At 51.5% G+C, this 12,467-nt stretch overlaps 6 protein-coding genes across 6 annotated transcripts; 3 read left to right on the top strand and 3 right to left on the bottom strand.

Annotated features, from left to right (window-relative positions):
- Window positions 1-387: 387 nt before the first annotated feature.
- On the bottom strand, window positions 388-2,820 carry H257_08204 (hypothetical protein). The gene is made up of 2 exons (XM_009834013.1): window positions 2,405-2,820; window positions 388-2,343 (listed from the first exon to the last, which is right to left on the bottom strand). The coding sequence occupies exons 1-2, from the start codon at window positions 2,747-2,749 to the stop codon at window positions 421-423; spliced, it is 2,268 nt and encodes a 755-aa protein (XP_009832315.1). The 5' UTR covers window positions 2,750-2,820; the 3' UTR covers window positions 388-420.
- Window positions 2,821-3,189: 369 nt separating this feature from the next.
- Window positions 3,190-4,000, top strand: H257_08203 (hypothetical protein). Its single transcript, XM_009834012.1, has one exon. It carries the CDS (start codon window positions 3,674-3,676, stop codon window positions 3,986-3,988), a length of 315 nt encoding a protein of 104 aa, XP_009832314.1. The 5' UTR covers window positions 3,190-3,673; the 3' UTR covers window positions 3,989-4,000.
- Window positions 4,001-4,378: 378 nt separating this feature from the next.
- H257_08202 (glutaredoxin) lies at window positions 4,379-4,925 on the top strand. Its single transcript, XM_009834011.1, has 3 exons — window positions 4,379-4,504; window positions 4,572-4,674; window positions 4,732-4,925. Exons 1-3 carry the CDS (start codon window positions 4,409-4,411, stop codon window positions 4,851-4,853), a joined length of 321 nt encoding a protein of 106 aa, XP_009832313.1. The 5' UTR covers window positions 4,379-4,408; the 3' UTR covers window positions 4,854-4,925.
- Window positions 4,926-5,320: 395 nt separating this feature from the next.
- On the bottom strand, window positions 5,321-6,621 carry H257_08201 (hypothetical protein). Its single transcript, XM_009834010.1, has one exon. The coding sequence runs from the start codon at window positions 6,587-6,589 to the stop codon at window positions 5,357-5,359; it is 1,233 nt and encodes a 410-aa protein (XP_009832312.1). The 5' UTR covers window positions 6,590-6,621; the 3' UTR covers window positions 5,321-5,356.
- A 1,946-nt stretch (window positions 6,622-8,567) lies between these two features.
- Window positions 8,568-9,692, top strand: H257_08200 (hypothetical protein; the record flags this gene model as incomplete). Its single annotated transcript, XM_009834009.1, has 1 exon — window positions 8,568-9,692. One exon carries the CDS (start codon window positions 8,568-8,570, stop codon window positions 9,555-9,557), a length of 990 nt encoding a protein of 329 aa, XP_009832311.1. The 3' UTR covers window positions 9,558-9,692.
- Window positions 9,693-10,047: 355 nt separating this feature from the next.
- On the bottom strand, window positions 10,048-11,031 carry H257_08199 (hypothetical protein). The gene is made up of 5 exons (XM_009834008.1): window positions 10,944-11,031; window positions 10,695-10,868; window positions 10,570-10,635; window positions 10,421-10,518; window positions 10,048-10,364 (listed from the first exon to the last, which is right to left on the bottom strand). Exons 1-5 carry the CDS (start codon window positions 11,002-11,004, stop codon window positions 10,140-10,142), a joined length of 624 nt encoding a protein of 207 aa, XP_009832310.1. The 5' UTR covers window positions 11,005-11,031; the 3' UTR covers window positions 10,048-10,139.
- Between the last annotated feature and the right edge of the window lie 1,436 nt (window positions 11,032-12,467).

Raw genomic sequence — 12,467 nt, 5'->3', positions numbered from 1 at the left:
CACGCGTTGGTTATCCGTACCATTCGGTAAACATCGGCAACGTTATCCGGATATCCAACCCACTTTCGCGCACTTTTCATATTCAAATCGATAACGTTACATGCAGGATCCGCTGGTGGCCATACATAGGTGCATGAAGAGGCTTCGCGTTGGCGGGAGCGCTTGACGACTGTGGAATAGAAGCCGCATATCTCATCAAGCGTCGAAGGCGAGACGGGTATGCACGAGGTAGTACGCGTTACCGTCACAGCCGCATCTCAACAAGTCATGTACTAGTATGCACGAGGTAGTTACTGTAGTACGCGTTGCCTTCATCAGGTCGAACTGATCTGCACGCGATTAGGAGTGGGTTTCCGCATGGACGGATACATAAATGCATGCGCCATGGCTCGGTCAAAGCGAAAGTTTTCATTTCTTCGTTTACTCACTCAACGAGTCGTCACTAGACGCCTGATCATCGTCTTCGGATGCCAGTGCCCCACCTGCCAACCCAGTTGAGGACACGTGGGATGTGGCCATTCCGCCGTCGTCGTCGTCGTCGACTTCATCTTCGTCGTAATCGTCGGGTGTGCCGCCCATGTCATCATCGTCGTCCTTTTTGTCCTTGGTCGTCATCAATGCAAACGGCGGTCGTCGCAGGCATCTCCGCTTGTTGAACCATCGTCGCAGCTGCGTCATGTTGACGTCCACGGTCTGCTTGGGATCCCGCAGCGGTTCCGCGTTCAACGCATCCAGGTACTCCTCCATTTCACTTTGCGACGGCTTGAACGTCTTTTGAAACCACGTTTCCAGCGCCTCCACTTGTTGCATTGAGAATTTCATAGGTCGGAGCAACTTGGCGCCCTTCTTTCGTTTCGATGTTGTCGTCGTCTTCCCTTCTCCCCCTGCTGCACTGACTAGCGCCGTCGGTGGAAGCGGCGACGACGCCGCGACCGATACCACCATCGGCGGCGGTGGCGGCGGCGCGGCAGGTCGCTTGGGTTTCTTGGTCGCAGTCGTCTGACCCAACGACTCCATGAGCGCTTCCGTCGTTCGGCGCAGGAGCGACGGCTTCTTGTACACCTTGAGCACGCGCTTCAAATCCGCGACCACGCCCGTGCTCTGCATCAACTCGTTCGAAATGTCGAGCGACCGCAGCACGTCCATCGCTTGCTGGATGTTGTTGGTGTTGGCCGTGGTCTTGGGCGCCTGCAGTAGCGTCTGGAGGCGTCGTTGGATCGCCTCCAGTTCAAACTTGGACGCTACTTTAACTACAATCGCGTCGTCCACGTCATCAACCCCCAGCGCCGCGGGGTACGCCGCCGACGACGACGCGGCCGCTCCACCGGGGACTTGCAGCCGCGGCTTCTTCTTGTCGGACGCCCCTCCCAAGATGGCGTGGTGCGCCGCCGCCAGGAACTGGTCCAAGTTGCGCTTGTGGCCAAATGAAGACGCCACGTTCGAGTACAGCGACGACGAAAGGCGCACGTGCTCGAGCTCCCGCACCAGTTCGTCCGGATTCACAGCTTCCCGCAATGTTTGGATGCGCAGCTCCATGCGGGCGCGGACCGAGGCCTCCGCGGCATGTAAGGAGAGCGGACTCGCGGGGTCGGAGGATGCTTCCACGGCCTGCACGACCAGGCGCATGCGTTCGCGGAACCGGCGGCGCTTGAACCAGTCGCGGACGTGCTGCGGGTGTACGAGGCTACACGACGTCGAGTACGGAGGGTAGCTCAAGATGGAGCTCATGAGGTCGAGCTCGTCGGCCAACGGACGGGGGTAGCTATAGTACCACGTTTGCAGTTTCGTGCGCTGTTCGGGCGACAGCGTGCGCGGCATGCGATGACGGACTTGGGCGATCGCGGCGGACGTGGCGGCGGCGGCGGCGTTGTGGATGGACGTGACCATGGTCTCGATGGAAGATGGCGGGAGATGGAGCTTGTGCACCAATAACGCTTCGTGGTGCATGCTTGTGGTTTGGATCATTTCGGCCAATTCGCGGAACTTTTCAATACTTGCTTCGATCTTGTACAGCACGCGGTCCGTCTGGTCTTCCGTGCCCTTGTCCAAGGATGGAGGAGTGGCCACGGCCGGGGCCGTCGCGAAGGATTGAGGCGGGGCAGACGTCGACGACGAGGCAGGTAGCATGGACGTGCCCAGCGCATGCGACGCTAGCAACATGGACGACGGCGCAGTGTGCGCAGAATTCACCGCTTTCCGCTTCATGGAGTCCCGGATATCTGAAATATGCTTGATCTCTAGCAACACTGAGTCACACCCACTCACGAGTTGATGAGTCGTCGACACAACCGACGCGTTGAAGTCCTTGGCAGCATCCACGCACGTCTTGGCCAACTTGTCGATCTACTCGCATGTTCAGATCGCTGTCCAATGGCTTGCATCATGTAAGACCGATCAAACGTACCAGATCGATGGCAGGTTGCATGTCGATGGCAGCCCACGTGGCCAATTCGTGATCGTTGTCTTCGGATGCTTCGTCGTCCGTGGCCGGGACATTCGACACTGTGGAGTCGGTTGTCAATGGTGCCGCGGTTTTCCCAGGAGCAGCAGATGGTTGTTGCGTCGACGCAACTTTCTTGTCGTCTGCGGGGGACGACGCCACGGATTGTTTCGCTTGGGGTGCGGCACCGACCTTCGCCGGTCGGAGCGGCGCGTCCGAGTCCGAACCGGAGGAAGGAGAGTCCGATCCGAACATCTCCTCTACGTCCATGTCGTCTCCGTCTTCCATCGGCGTCTCGTCTCGCTCCATCCTCCTCGCTTTGGAGCCACTGATTAATTTCAAATACCCCCATATTTTGTTCGGGTAGTCCCAACCTCATGCGACCCTGCAAGGAAACGAGCCATTCCGAGTTGACTTTGTAAGTACGAGTCTCGCTAAAGTGCGATACTCATTTGATACTGTAGTGAGTGTTACATCCTACTGCTCGGTAAAGTGCGATTAACTGTAAAAGATCCAATTTGCAGATTTGACTTCTTGACATAACGGAGGCACATCAAGCACAACAGCCGATCTGGAGGCCAGAAACGGCCGCAGTGGGGGCAGCCATAGCCGCTTTGTGGAGGGCTAACACACCTAACATGACCTAGCTGCTACGGAGTCACATAATGGTCGCCAGTTGTGGTTTCACGCTCTACGGTAGAGATTGCCCCGCGCAAGACGAATGAAATATACTTTGCTAAGTGTCGGGTGGACTATCCACTGGATTGAGCTTAGAGCATGTGCACCGGTGCCAGTAAATTACTAGTATGCATTTCATGCAGTGTTGCATACCCCGTCAATATGACAAAATGGCCAGTCCGACACATTTCAGGAGATTACATGCGTGCCAAGGCGCTTTCAAATCCCTTTTGGAAGGCTTGCTTGCATCGTGGCCTACCGTAGTTGTGAGCTGCCGTGCTCGTTTCCATCTCTTCAATGGTTTCTGCTTCGAGACTTGGATGAATTTTTTCAGAGCTTTGGAATTGGTCCCTAGCTGGCCAGCCTTTCCTTGGCCAACGTTCGGGCGATGAGATTGCATTGGAGCGCGACGTATTAGTTGGTTGGACATGCTGTCATCATGCTTGTAGATGTTCATGACGATAAAGCCATGCTGCTTAGATATGCCTGAAAGAAGCTCGGTTACAGTGCATTCGTGGAGATTCGACAGACTTACCGAAGGGCGGGCAGCGCATTATGCAACCCACCGCTGCATGTCACGAGCCACTTGGCGGTAAATGGGCACCTTGGTTTGAAGACGACGGTTTGTATGGATGCTACGAGCTAGCTCGACTTGCAAGACGTTGGCGACGACTTGCTAAGGGAGGGGCTTCGCTGACGGCGGCTGTCAGTGAGCCATCCTTCTGTCGAACTGCGCCGTCAATCCATCTGCACGATGCCGCAGATACTCTACGGCAGCGTTCTGTTTATGACGCAACACAGACGACGACCTTCCTTGGGCAGGTGCGGCGCAGTTCGTTTGACGCCACTGAAGCCTGCTCACAACCCTAGTCCATTCCAAATGGTTCTTTCTTATTCTCAGGTAAGTTAATTCATGTTTCCTTTATTGTGAATTCGGTATAAACTTAACGTTAACTTCATGCTTTTGACGAAATACCATTGGCTGGTTCCAACTCGGCAGCTACGACTGCCACGTACTTCACACGCCTCCCACTGGTACATGGGGACGATGACTGTTGGTGCGATGACATGGGGCTGACTGCTTCAAGGCTGTTGCAGACAGCGGTTTGTCCATTCAGGATGCTTTAGATGGAGTTCTGGGAGCCACTTTGACGGTTGTTGAAGTGGCCCAATAAATAATGCATTATTTACTTGTCTTAATTAATCAGTTGTTCACCCGACTTCCATGGAACTTTGCCAACAAATCACAAATCTCAGCCAGTTTTGAATTTTCAACCCAAGGCTTCGATCATGGTGTCCGCGAAAGCGCAAGAATTTGTCGAGTCTACGATTGCCGCCAACAAGATCACCATCTTTAGCAAGACCCGCTGTCCTTACTGCACCCTCGTATGACTGCGTAGTTGTGTGTTCGATATGTTCGATACCATGGCGTCATACCCACATGAACGTGTAGGCGAAGAATGTGCTCACGGGAATCGGCGCACAGTACGCTGTAGTCGAGCTAGACAACCTCTCCGATGCCGACGAAATCTTTGATGCGTTGGAAGCAAAGACAGGTGCGCCATGCAGTCGATGAAACAACCGTCGTCGTGTTCATGCTTTGATATGTGTAGGCCGTGACACGGTGCCCAATGTGTTTGTCAACGGCACGAGCATTGGCGGTGGCTCGGACGTCGATGCCCTCCACAAACAAGGCAAGTTGGTCTCCCTTCTTCAAGAAGCTGGCGCTTTGTAAAGATGATCGCCATGTCCGGTGTATCCCTCTCGAAGTAGATATACGACTTACATACATACACGTTGATATCCACTCCAAGGCTTCACATGACACTTGACATTCGTTCGAGCTCTTGTATTACGATTCAATAGTCATGCTAGTCCAGGCAATGCCGAGTTATAGCTAATAGCACTACTGTCCACGGATTCCGTATCGTACGCCTGGCAAGTTATCCTCGACGGCCGCGATTCCGACGATCTGAACAACCTTCCTGCGAGCGATGGGGGACATACAGACTGCAGGCGCGCACTTTCAACTTGGAATATTTTGGTGCCACATCCCAAATTGGGGTAAAGTACCTATTTGATTGGGTTTATCAAGGAGTACTTCCCAAAAAGTACTTCAAGGATCCAACTGTACTTACCAGGTCAGTAAGTACTACTTGTCACTGTACCAGTACTATACGTATAGTAGTAGTACTACCAGGATTAGTACATGTGATTTGTTGTTTTTCGACACGTTAATTAGAAAAAAATAGATCTTGCCCGACACCACCATCGTCGGAGCGGGCATAGGTGCGCCATCACGGCTCTATCGTTGGCCATCTTGGCCTGATGCCAGGCTTGTTCGACCCACATATTGTCATGCCCCATCGCTGCCAGCAACCGCAGCATCACGTGGTTCTGGCTGAGAGACGCCACGTACAGCGCCGCGACACCGACAGCCGTCGCCACGGGTTCGTCATGCAGCAGCACGTGGCATCCGAGTACCGTTGTCACCACCACATGCAGACAAGTCCCTCGGGCCACCGCCGCGTGCATCACGGGACGCCAGTCCAGGACACGCGGCGTGAGTAATGTCACCGCTTCGACATGTCTTCTTTCGACCGCCACGACAACAGCGATACAACCCACGTCCACGGTAGTCTCCAGAAGCAATCGCGTCAACAGATCCATGCGCCCCAATGCGACCGCTGCTTCCACCGCCGCAGCCGACGCGCCTTCGTGTCGACGGGTGAGCAAGAACTCGACCATCGCCAAGTCCCCCGCCGCGGCTGCCCCATCCACCGCCGCAGTGGAGCGATACCGCGGCGTGCGAGGATGAAGCCATTGGACAATCTCCAAGTGGCCAGAGGCGGCGGCAATGTCCAACGCCGTGGAAAGGCAACAACACGTTCGAACGTGGTCGACGAGGTACTTCACGACTGAAACGTGGCCGGCTCGTGCCGCCCGATCCAGAGCTCGAGGCGTGCAGCCTTCGGGTCGGTGTTGGTGTAAGTATCGCACGATTGAGTCGAATCCGTGGGCAGCAGCTTGGTCCATGGCTTCCGTCGTCGCAGCTGCCGATTGGGTGTCGGTCAACAATTGCACACATTCCAAGTGTCCTGCACTGGCGGCACAGTCGAGTGCGGCGGGGGAGCAGTGGATGGTGCCGCCCGCCCTGTACAAAAATGCGAGAAGGTCCCGTCGACCTACGCACGCCAGATCGTCCATGGCGTGGCAGAATAGGGACGCATCCAGGTCGAACAGTCGCTTGAATGTGACGATATCCACGTGAGTGAGCCAACTTGCCAACGACGGCGGCACGGTTGCTGTCCACGCGGTGAGGGATGTGTATAGCCGTCTCGATCGAATGTGCGCTCGAAGGACGGTGACGATGGACAGAAACTCGCGAGGAAAGCCACGCTGGAATCCAAACACAATGGCGCCGAGATTGCCCAAGTGCAGTGGATGAAACCGAAGAATGTGCGCGGCCATCGTGTTTTTTTCGAAATGACAGCCAAGACGCGTAGAACCTGTCCAGTAGTACTACTGTACTTACTGTATGTAGTATATGTCCCATTTCAAATGACGCAAAATTCGTAAATCTCGGATTGTGATTGCAAAATTCGTAAATCTCGGATTGTGATTGGATGCCAAAACAATCTCTCAAACAATTCTCCTGTTTTTCAAACAAAAGTGTTTGCGTCGCAAGCACGTAGTCAAAGATTCACTTTAAACGTTCATGAATAGTTGAGGTATATTATTGCGTTTTACGGTTAACAAATTTGCCAATTGTGAGCTACAGTATTGTGAAAATCGCAAACAAATAGCAGCGATGATATGATTGGTTAGAGTTTCGAAGATTTGGGCAGAAAATGGACATCCAGTAGTCGCACGTTGCGGTACTGTAGCACGGGCGTCCAGTTGGTGTACTTTAGATGTCTGTGCGTACGTACATTTGGTGTGTATGTGTGCTGGGGGTACGGAGAGACTCGCGTACGAGGCCTACGCACTAAGGTGTGAATGCTGCAAGATTGGATCAACTCAGCTCAGGAAACTGCGTCATAGTAATAGGGTGTTGATTAACAAATGTTTAAGGTCATTTCGCCAACATTTGGATCGGGAAAAACCGCCCGCGGAAATTTTGACTAAACTTAGAACACACAATATGTAACGTTATCTTGTGATAATATTGGGGCGATGGACGAGGCCAACCTCACGTCCATCCTCAAGGACGTACCACCACACACACATTTGTATAAGTACTATGTACTGTAGTACTCATCTTATGTGATGAAGACGTACTACACCCGGCCGTCATCATTCATCGATTGGCGGTTTGCGTTACTGTCGCGATTCGAGACGCCACTGTTTCAGTTGCGTGACTTTGAAAAGTTGAAGATTGATTATTGCGTTGCCATACAAAGCAGGGCGAATTGAAACTGCCATTGACGGTTACATGTACAGTGCCATATCAAAACCGCATCACCCATGTAAACCCAAGTAGCGCCCAAGGGTGTTGTGGAGCATTGTTCGGGTGAGACGTTGGCGGCGGTAGTGTCGAACCAAGTAGTGCATGCATGCCAAAGGGGTTGGCGTTCATGGCTGGCAACCACTTCATTCGATCCGGCTACTGTGTCCACTATTCGTCCAACGACTGCCTCCGGACGCTCTTTGAATGGCACAACGAGCCATGGGACGTATGGATCAATGCATCCACATCATGTGTTCGCTCCTATTCCTCGCGTTGTTTGCCGCATCCGTCGATCCCGCCACCGCACATAAAGCCACCCCGGACACTTCAAACGTGCCGCAGTAATAATGGCCCCTGGTTGTGCTCTTTGTGACATCGTGGTGTGATTTGTTTTGAGCACCGTCTTCAACCTCTTGTACGTCCAGAATGACTCGGTACCTGCACATTGACTGCGCCAGCATCCTCACGTTCATCATGGGCTGTTACAGTATTTGCCCAGCATTTACTAAGGTCTGCCAAGCTGTATACTTGCTTGCTTTTTGATTGGTGAGTTGGCCGTGGCGCTCTTCGTGGCGCCGGGGGTTCCTTCCGTTGGTCGCAACAAGGCAGTGCGGGTCAGTTCGTTTCTTGGGCTGATCTTGTTTGTGATTGTGCCTATCGGAGATTGCCATCACTGGGATGACCACGTTCAAGTGATGATCCAATCTGTGCTCGGCGTGCAGCTTTTTGGGGTTGTTCTTGTATTAATACACTCAACCGAGCTAATAGTGCACTAAACATAAGTAAGCTTACAGTAACTACCGGTAGCTTACATCGTCGATCCGACTGCAGTGAATTTTGAGCACGAACATGCGCACGACATGGGAAACTTACTGATGATTGCATTTGATCCGGATAATTCTCAAATGACGTGGCGAATCTGGGGCACTTCCCCCTTTCTCGTTGGTGATTGGTCTCTATGCACCAATCACACGACTCTTGAACTTGCCACTTTGGTTGATGAAGTCGACCAAGAAGCACTTGGCCGTCGTGGACGCGCTGGAAAGCCAAGGCTTTGAGTTCCTTGGGTTCAACCAGTTCATTCGATCTGGATACCGCGTGCACCATACGTGGCACGACTGCTGGCTGTCGTTGTTCCAGCTGCACAACGAAACGTGGAACGTGTGGTCGCATCTCGTGGGGGCCGTCGTCTTTTTCGGGCTGAGTTTGCATCACACATGGCTCGAGGTCGCCGACAACGCCTCCGTCATGCCTGCATCCCTGATTGAACATGCACTGCCATTGCATCTGCGCCTCGGCCTGCACACTCCATCCTTAACTTCGTCCGTGAACTTTACATCGATCGTCCAGATCCCACCGGCCTCGTTCTACGTCACGCACGCCCAACACGTGTCGACGTGGCCTGTTGTCGCGTACACCGTGGGAGTTTGCGTCTGCTTTACATGTAGCGCCATCTACCACCTCCTGTACATCCAATCCCGCGCGTGGTGTGCTTGGTTCACCCAAGTGGACTACGCCGGCATCATCGTGCTCATCGCAAGCGCGTTCGTGCCCATGCTTTCGTACGCGTTCTACTGCGACCGGGACGTCGCGACCATGTACCTGAGCGTCGTGGGCAGTCTGGCCATGTCGTCGCTCGTCGCGTCGTTCGCGCCGGCGTTCCAAGACCACCCCCACATCCGCACGGGGGTGTTTCTGGCGCTGGCTGGCTTTGGCTTTGTGCCGATCGGACACCTCATGCGCCACCACGGCCTCTTCCATGACCACGTCCTGCTGACGCTGCATGGCCTCGCGGGCACAGCCGTCGTCAACCTCGTGGGGGTAGCACTTTATGTGACACAGTTCCCCGAGCGATCATTTCCAGGGCGGTTTGACTTGGTGGGCAGCAGCCATCAATGGTGGCACGTCTGCGTGTTCACCGCGGCGTTGGTGTACTATGCGTATGCCATGCAGCACTATGAATGGCGTTGCCTGACCCCATGTTTGTAAACAGAGGGAACGACCAACCTCCCACGGACACTTCCAAGGTATAGAAAGCGGCGATGGCAATATACACTGCATGAATATTTGAAGATATTGGTGGTGATGGCATGTACAGAGCAATAATATATCGTGGAATACCTAGCACGACGAAAGATATGTGCTAGCTACCCTACGGAGGCGTAATGGAGTCCTGCGGGGAAGATGTCGGACTTGGAGGTAGGTTGCCAAGGGGATGGGCATGATGACACCCCCCAGAAGCAAAGCCAGCTGAGCAATCCGTCATATTCAGGTGGTGGTGGAAATGATGTATTCGTCGTAAAGAAGGCGGCAATATGACATGGAAGTGACCACGTCGTTATCCGCCCATGTAGTACTTACTACTGAGTTGGTCGCTCTGTGAGTAGTTTGTCGTTTAACCCAGGGAAGGAGAGCTAGTAAACGCGCGATGTCGAGCTCTGTCGTGGCGTTGGTTGGTAAACCCAGGGAACATGGAGATGATCAACACATACTACTGAACAGTATTGCTCGAGGTCGTTCACGTCAGGGAAAGTAGTAAAGCTGTGAAAACGCAAGATTCATACTAATGGCTTAGCAACACCCGTCCGACGATCGCGTCGCTTGTTCGTCGAGCTTGAGGCGGGTTTGGTTGGCCACGTCTAACCGGTCGCTGTCGGACTCTGCCAGCCGCTTCTGGACGTCCACGGCGATGCTGCGGAAGGCCTCGTCCACGTGGAGGTTACTTTTCGCTGATGTTTCAAAGAACTGGACGCCATATTCCGCTGCCAACGCCTCGCCTTGTTCCTTGGACACAACCTATTGAAAATGGACATGAGGCCGTCATGATGGAAGGAATGAACGATATGGCATACTCGCTCGGACGGATCGACGTCGCACTTGTTGGCCACAAGTATCTTGTTCACGTTCGGAGACGCATGCTGTTGGATCTGCCGCATCCAGTTCCGTACATCTAATGGAGCATCGCGGTAAGGAAGCGACCCAACGGAGACATGGAACGTACTTTGGAAGGAATGGTCGTCGGTGACGTCGTAGACCAAGAGAATTCCCATGGCGCCACGGTAATACGCTGTGTTTATGCAGAAAAGTATGAGATCCATGACTTCAATGCGAACGACATGGAAGCACCTGTGGTGATGGTTCGGAAGCGCTCTTGGCCAGCAGTGTCCCAGATCTGCAGCTTCACGCGTTTTCCGTCGACATCGATCGTCTTGACTTTGAAATCGATCCCAATCGTCGTGATGAAGGACGTTGTGAACGAGTCGTCAGAGTACCTCATGAGCAGGCACGATTTCCCCACGCCTGCATGAAGTCAAGGTTAGTGTTATGCATATCCATACAGCCACATAAAGGGAGTCATCGGCATCACCAACGCACCGCTGTCTCCGATGAGGAGGAGCTTCACCAAGAGGTCGTATTTGCTGCTGTGAACCGCCATGTGAGGTCCGCTTCTTCTGTTGTCGAATATATATATGTCCTGAAAGCGTGAGCGAATCCCCACCGAGTCATAAAATACACTCTGTACTTGATATTTGTAGTGCAAATTAAACTTGAACAATTTAAACAAACTTCGAGGCAGTGAGTGCACTTCTTCGACAAAATGTTATAATTCGGGAATATAACGCTCTATTATGGAATACAAATACGTATAACACGTTATATAATTTAGAAAACACCTGTAATGTGTTAGCATTAACGGTACAATATTATTAATAGTACATGGCTAAAATATTAAAAGAAGGAGGGTCATATTAGAACGAACTCGATGGAGCTGATGCCTATCTATAATCTCAATGTTACACGATCGGATTAGTTCTTGCTTCACCTGGTTGACAGAACCCTTCGTCGTCGCATCTTCACTGGTGATTTGGTCCTCAACCTTCCTCCATGGAAATGCGCACTTTTCTTCGAAACAATAAAACCATTTCATTATTTTTACCATGGTGTGAACTATTCTTTTTAACAGTAAATAACAAATCAATACGTTGTTAACGTTATGTGATCTTTTATTAATAGTAGTACGTAATATTTGCAGCAAATATTTGACACAGCCATTTCAAAGTCAAACAACATAGGCCACATGGGCCAAGTAATCCGATTCCTGAATTCAGAGACTCAGGTCGCGTGTTCATAAGCATTATCTTTACAATGTAATGACGTATCATAGAGGTCGTTCGTTACGAGCTATATTCATCGAGTTACCATTATTTACTTGAAAAGTAGGTTATATTTGAGTTTTTTGGCTCCTTTGACGACTCGTCACTCACGCTACAACGTTGCAATCGTTACATTTCTAGCCTTGAACGATAGACTGCAACTAAGTTTGCAATATGTTATTCGCTGCACCGCTTGTAGACAAGCCGTCAGTGAGCTACAGTGTATGTGATGTGAAAGTCATGTACTTAGATACTACGTAGTAAGTTGATCATAAATTAGGACTAACTTCAAGCATATGTAAAAGACTGTAAAAGACTGAAAATCTATGTGTCGGTGGTTCGAATCCGCCTCTAGACATGTACATATAGTATAATGTACACTTTAAAAATAACATTTACTGTTAAATCATTATATTTTTTAAAGATTTAGGCCGAGTTTGGATGCCACAGAGAATTCCCGTTTCAAATGGGAGGTGAGAAAATATTTTCAAAATATTTTGATATGACCTCTGGATGCTATGATGGAAGGAGAACTAAAGAATAACATGTTGCAGTTCAAACGTTTTTCTGTCAGAAAACAGTAAAAACGCGACGTATTGTGTCACTTTATATATGTCAGATTTGGTAGCCAAACACACAAAAGCCGTCGTTTGAAAAACTGTCATAATATTTCTGAAAAGTTGCAAAAATAGGTGTTGCAAAAATAGGTGTTTTCTGATATTTTTTGTCGCAGCCAGTACAGTTA

This window comes from Aphanomyces astaci (genome assembly GCF_000520075.1).
Source record: "Aphanomyces astaci strain APO3 unplaced genomic scaffold supercont1.18, whole genome shotgun sequence".
In the NCBI taxonomy this organism is placed as follows: domain Eukaryota; phylum Oomycota; class Saprolegniomycetes; order Saprolegniales; family Verrucalvaceae; genus Aphanomyces; species Aphanomyces astaci.
This window is presented reverse-complemented; position numbering and strand designations above follow the sequence as displayed.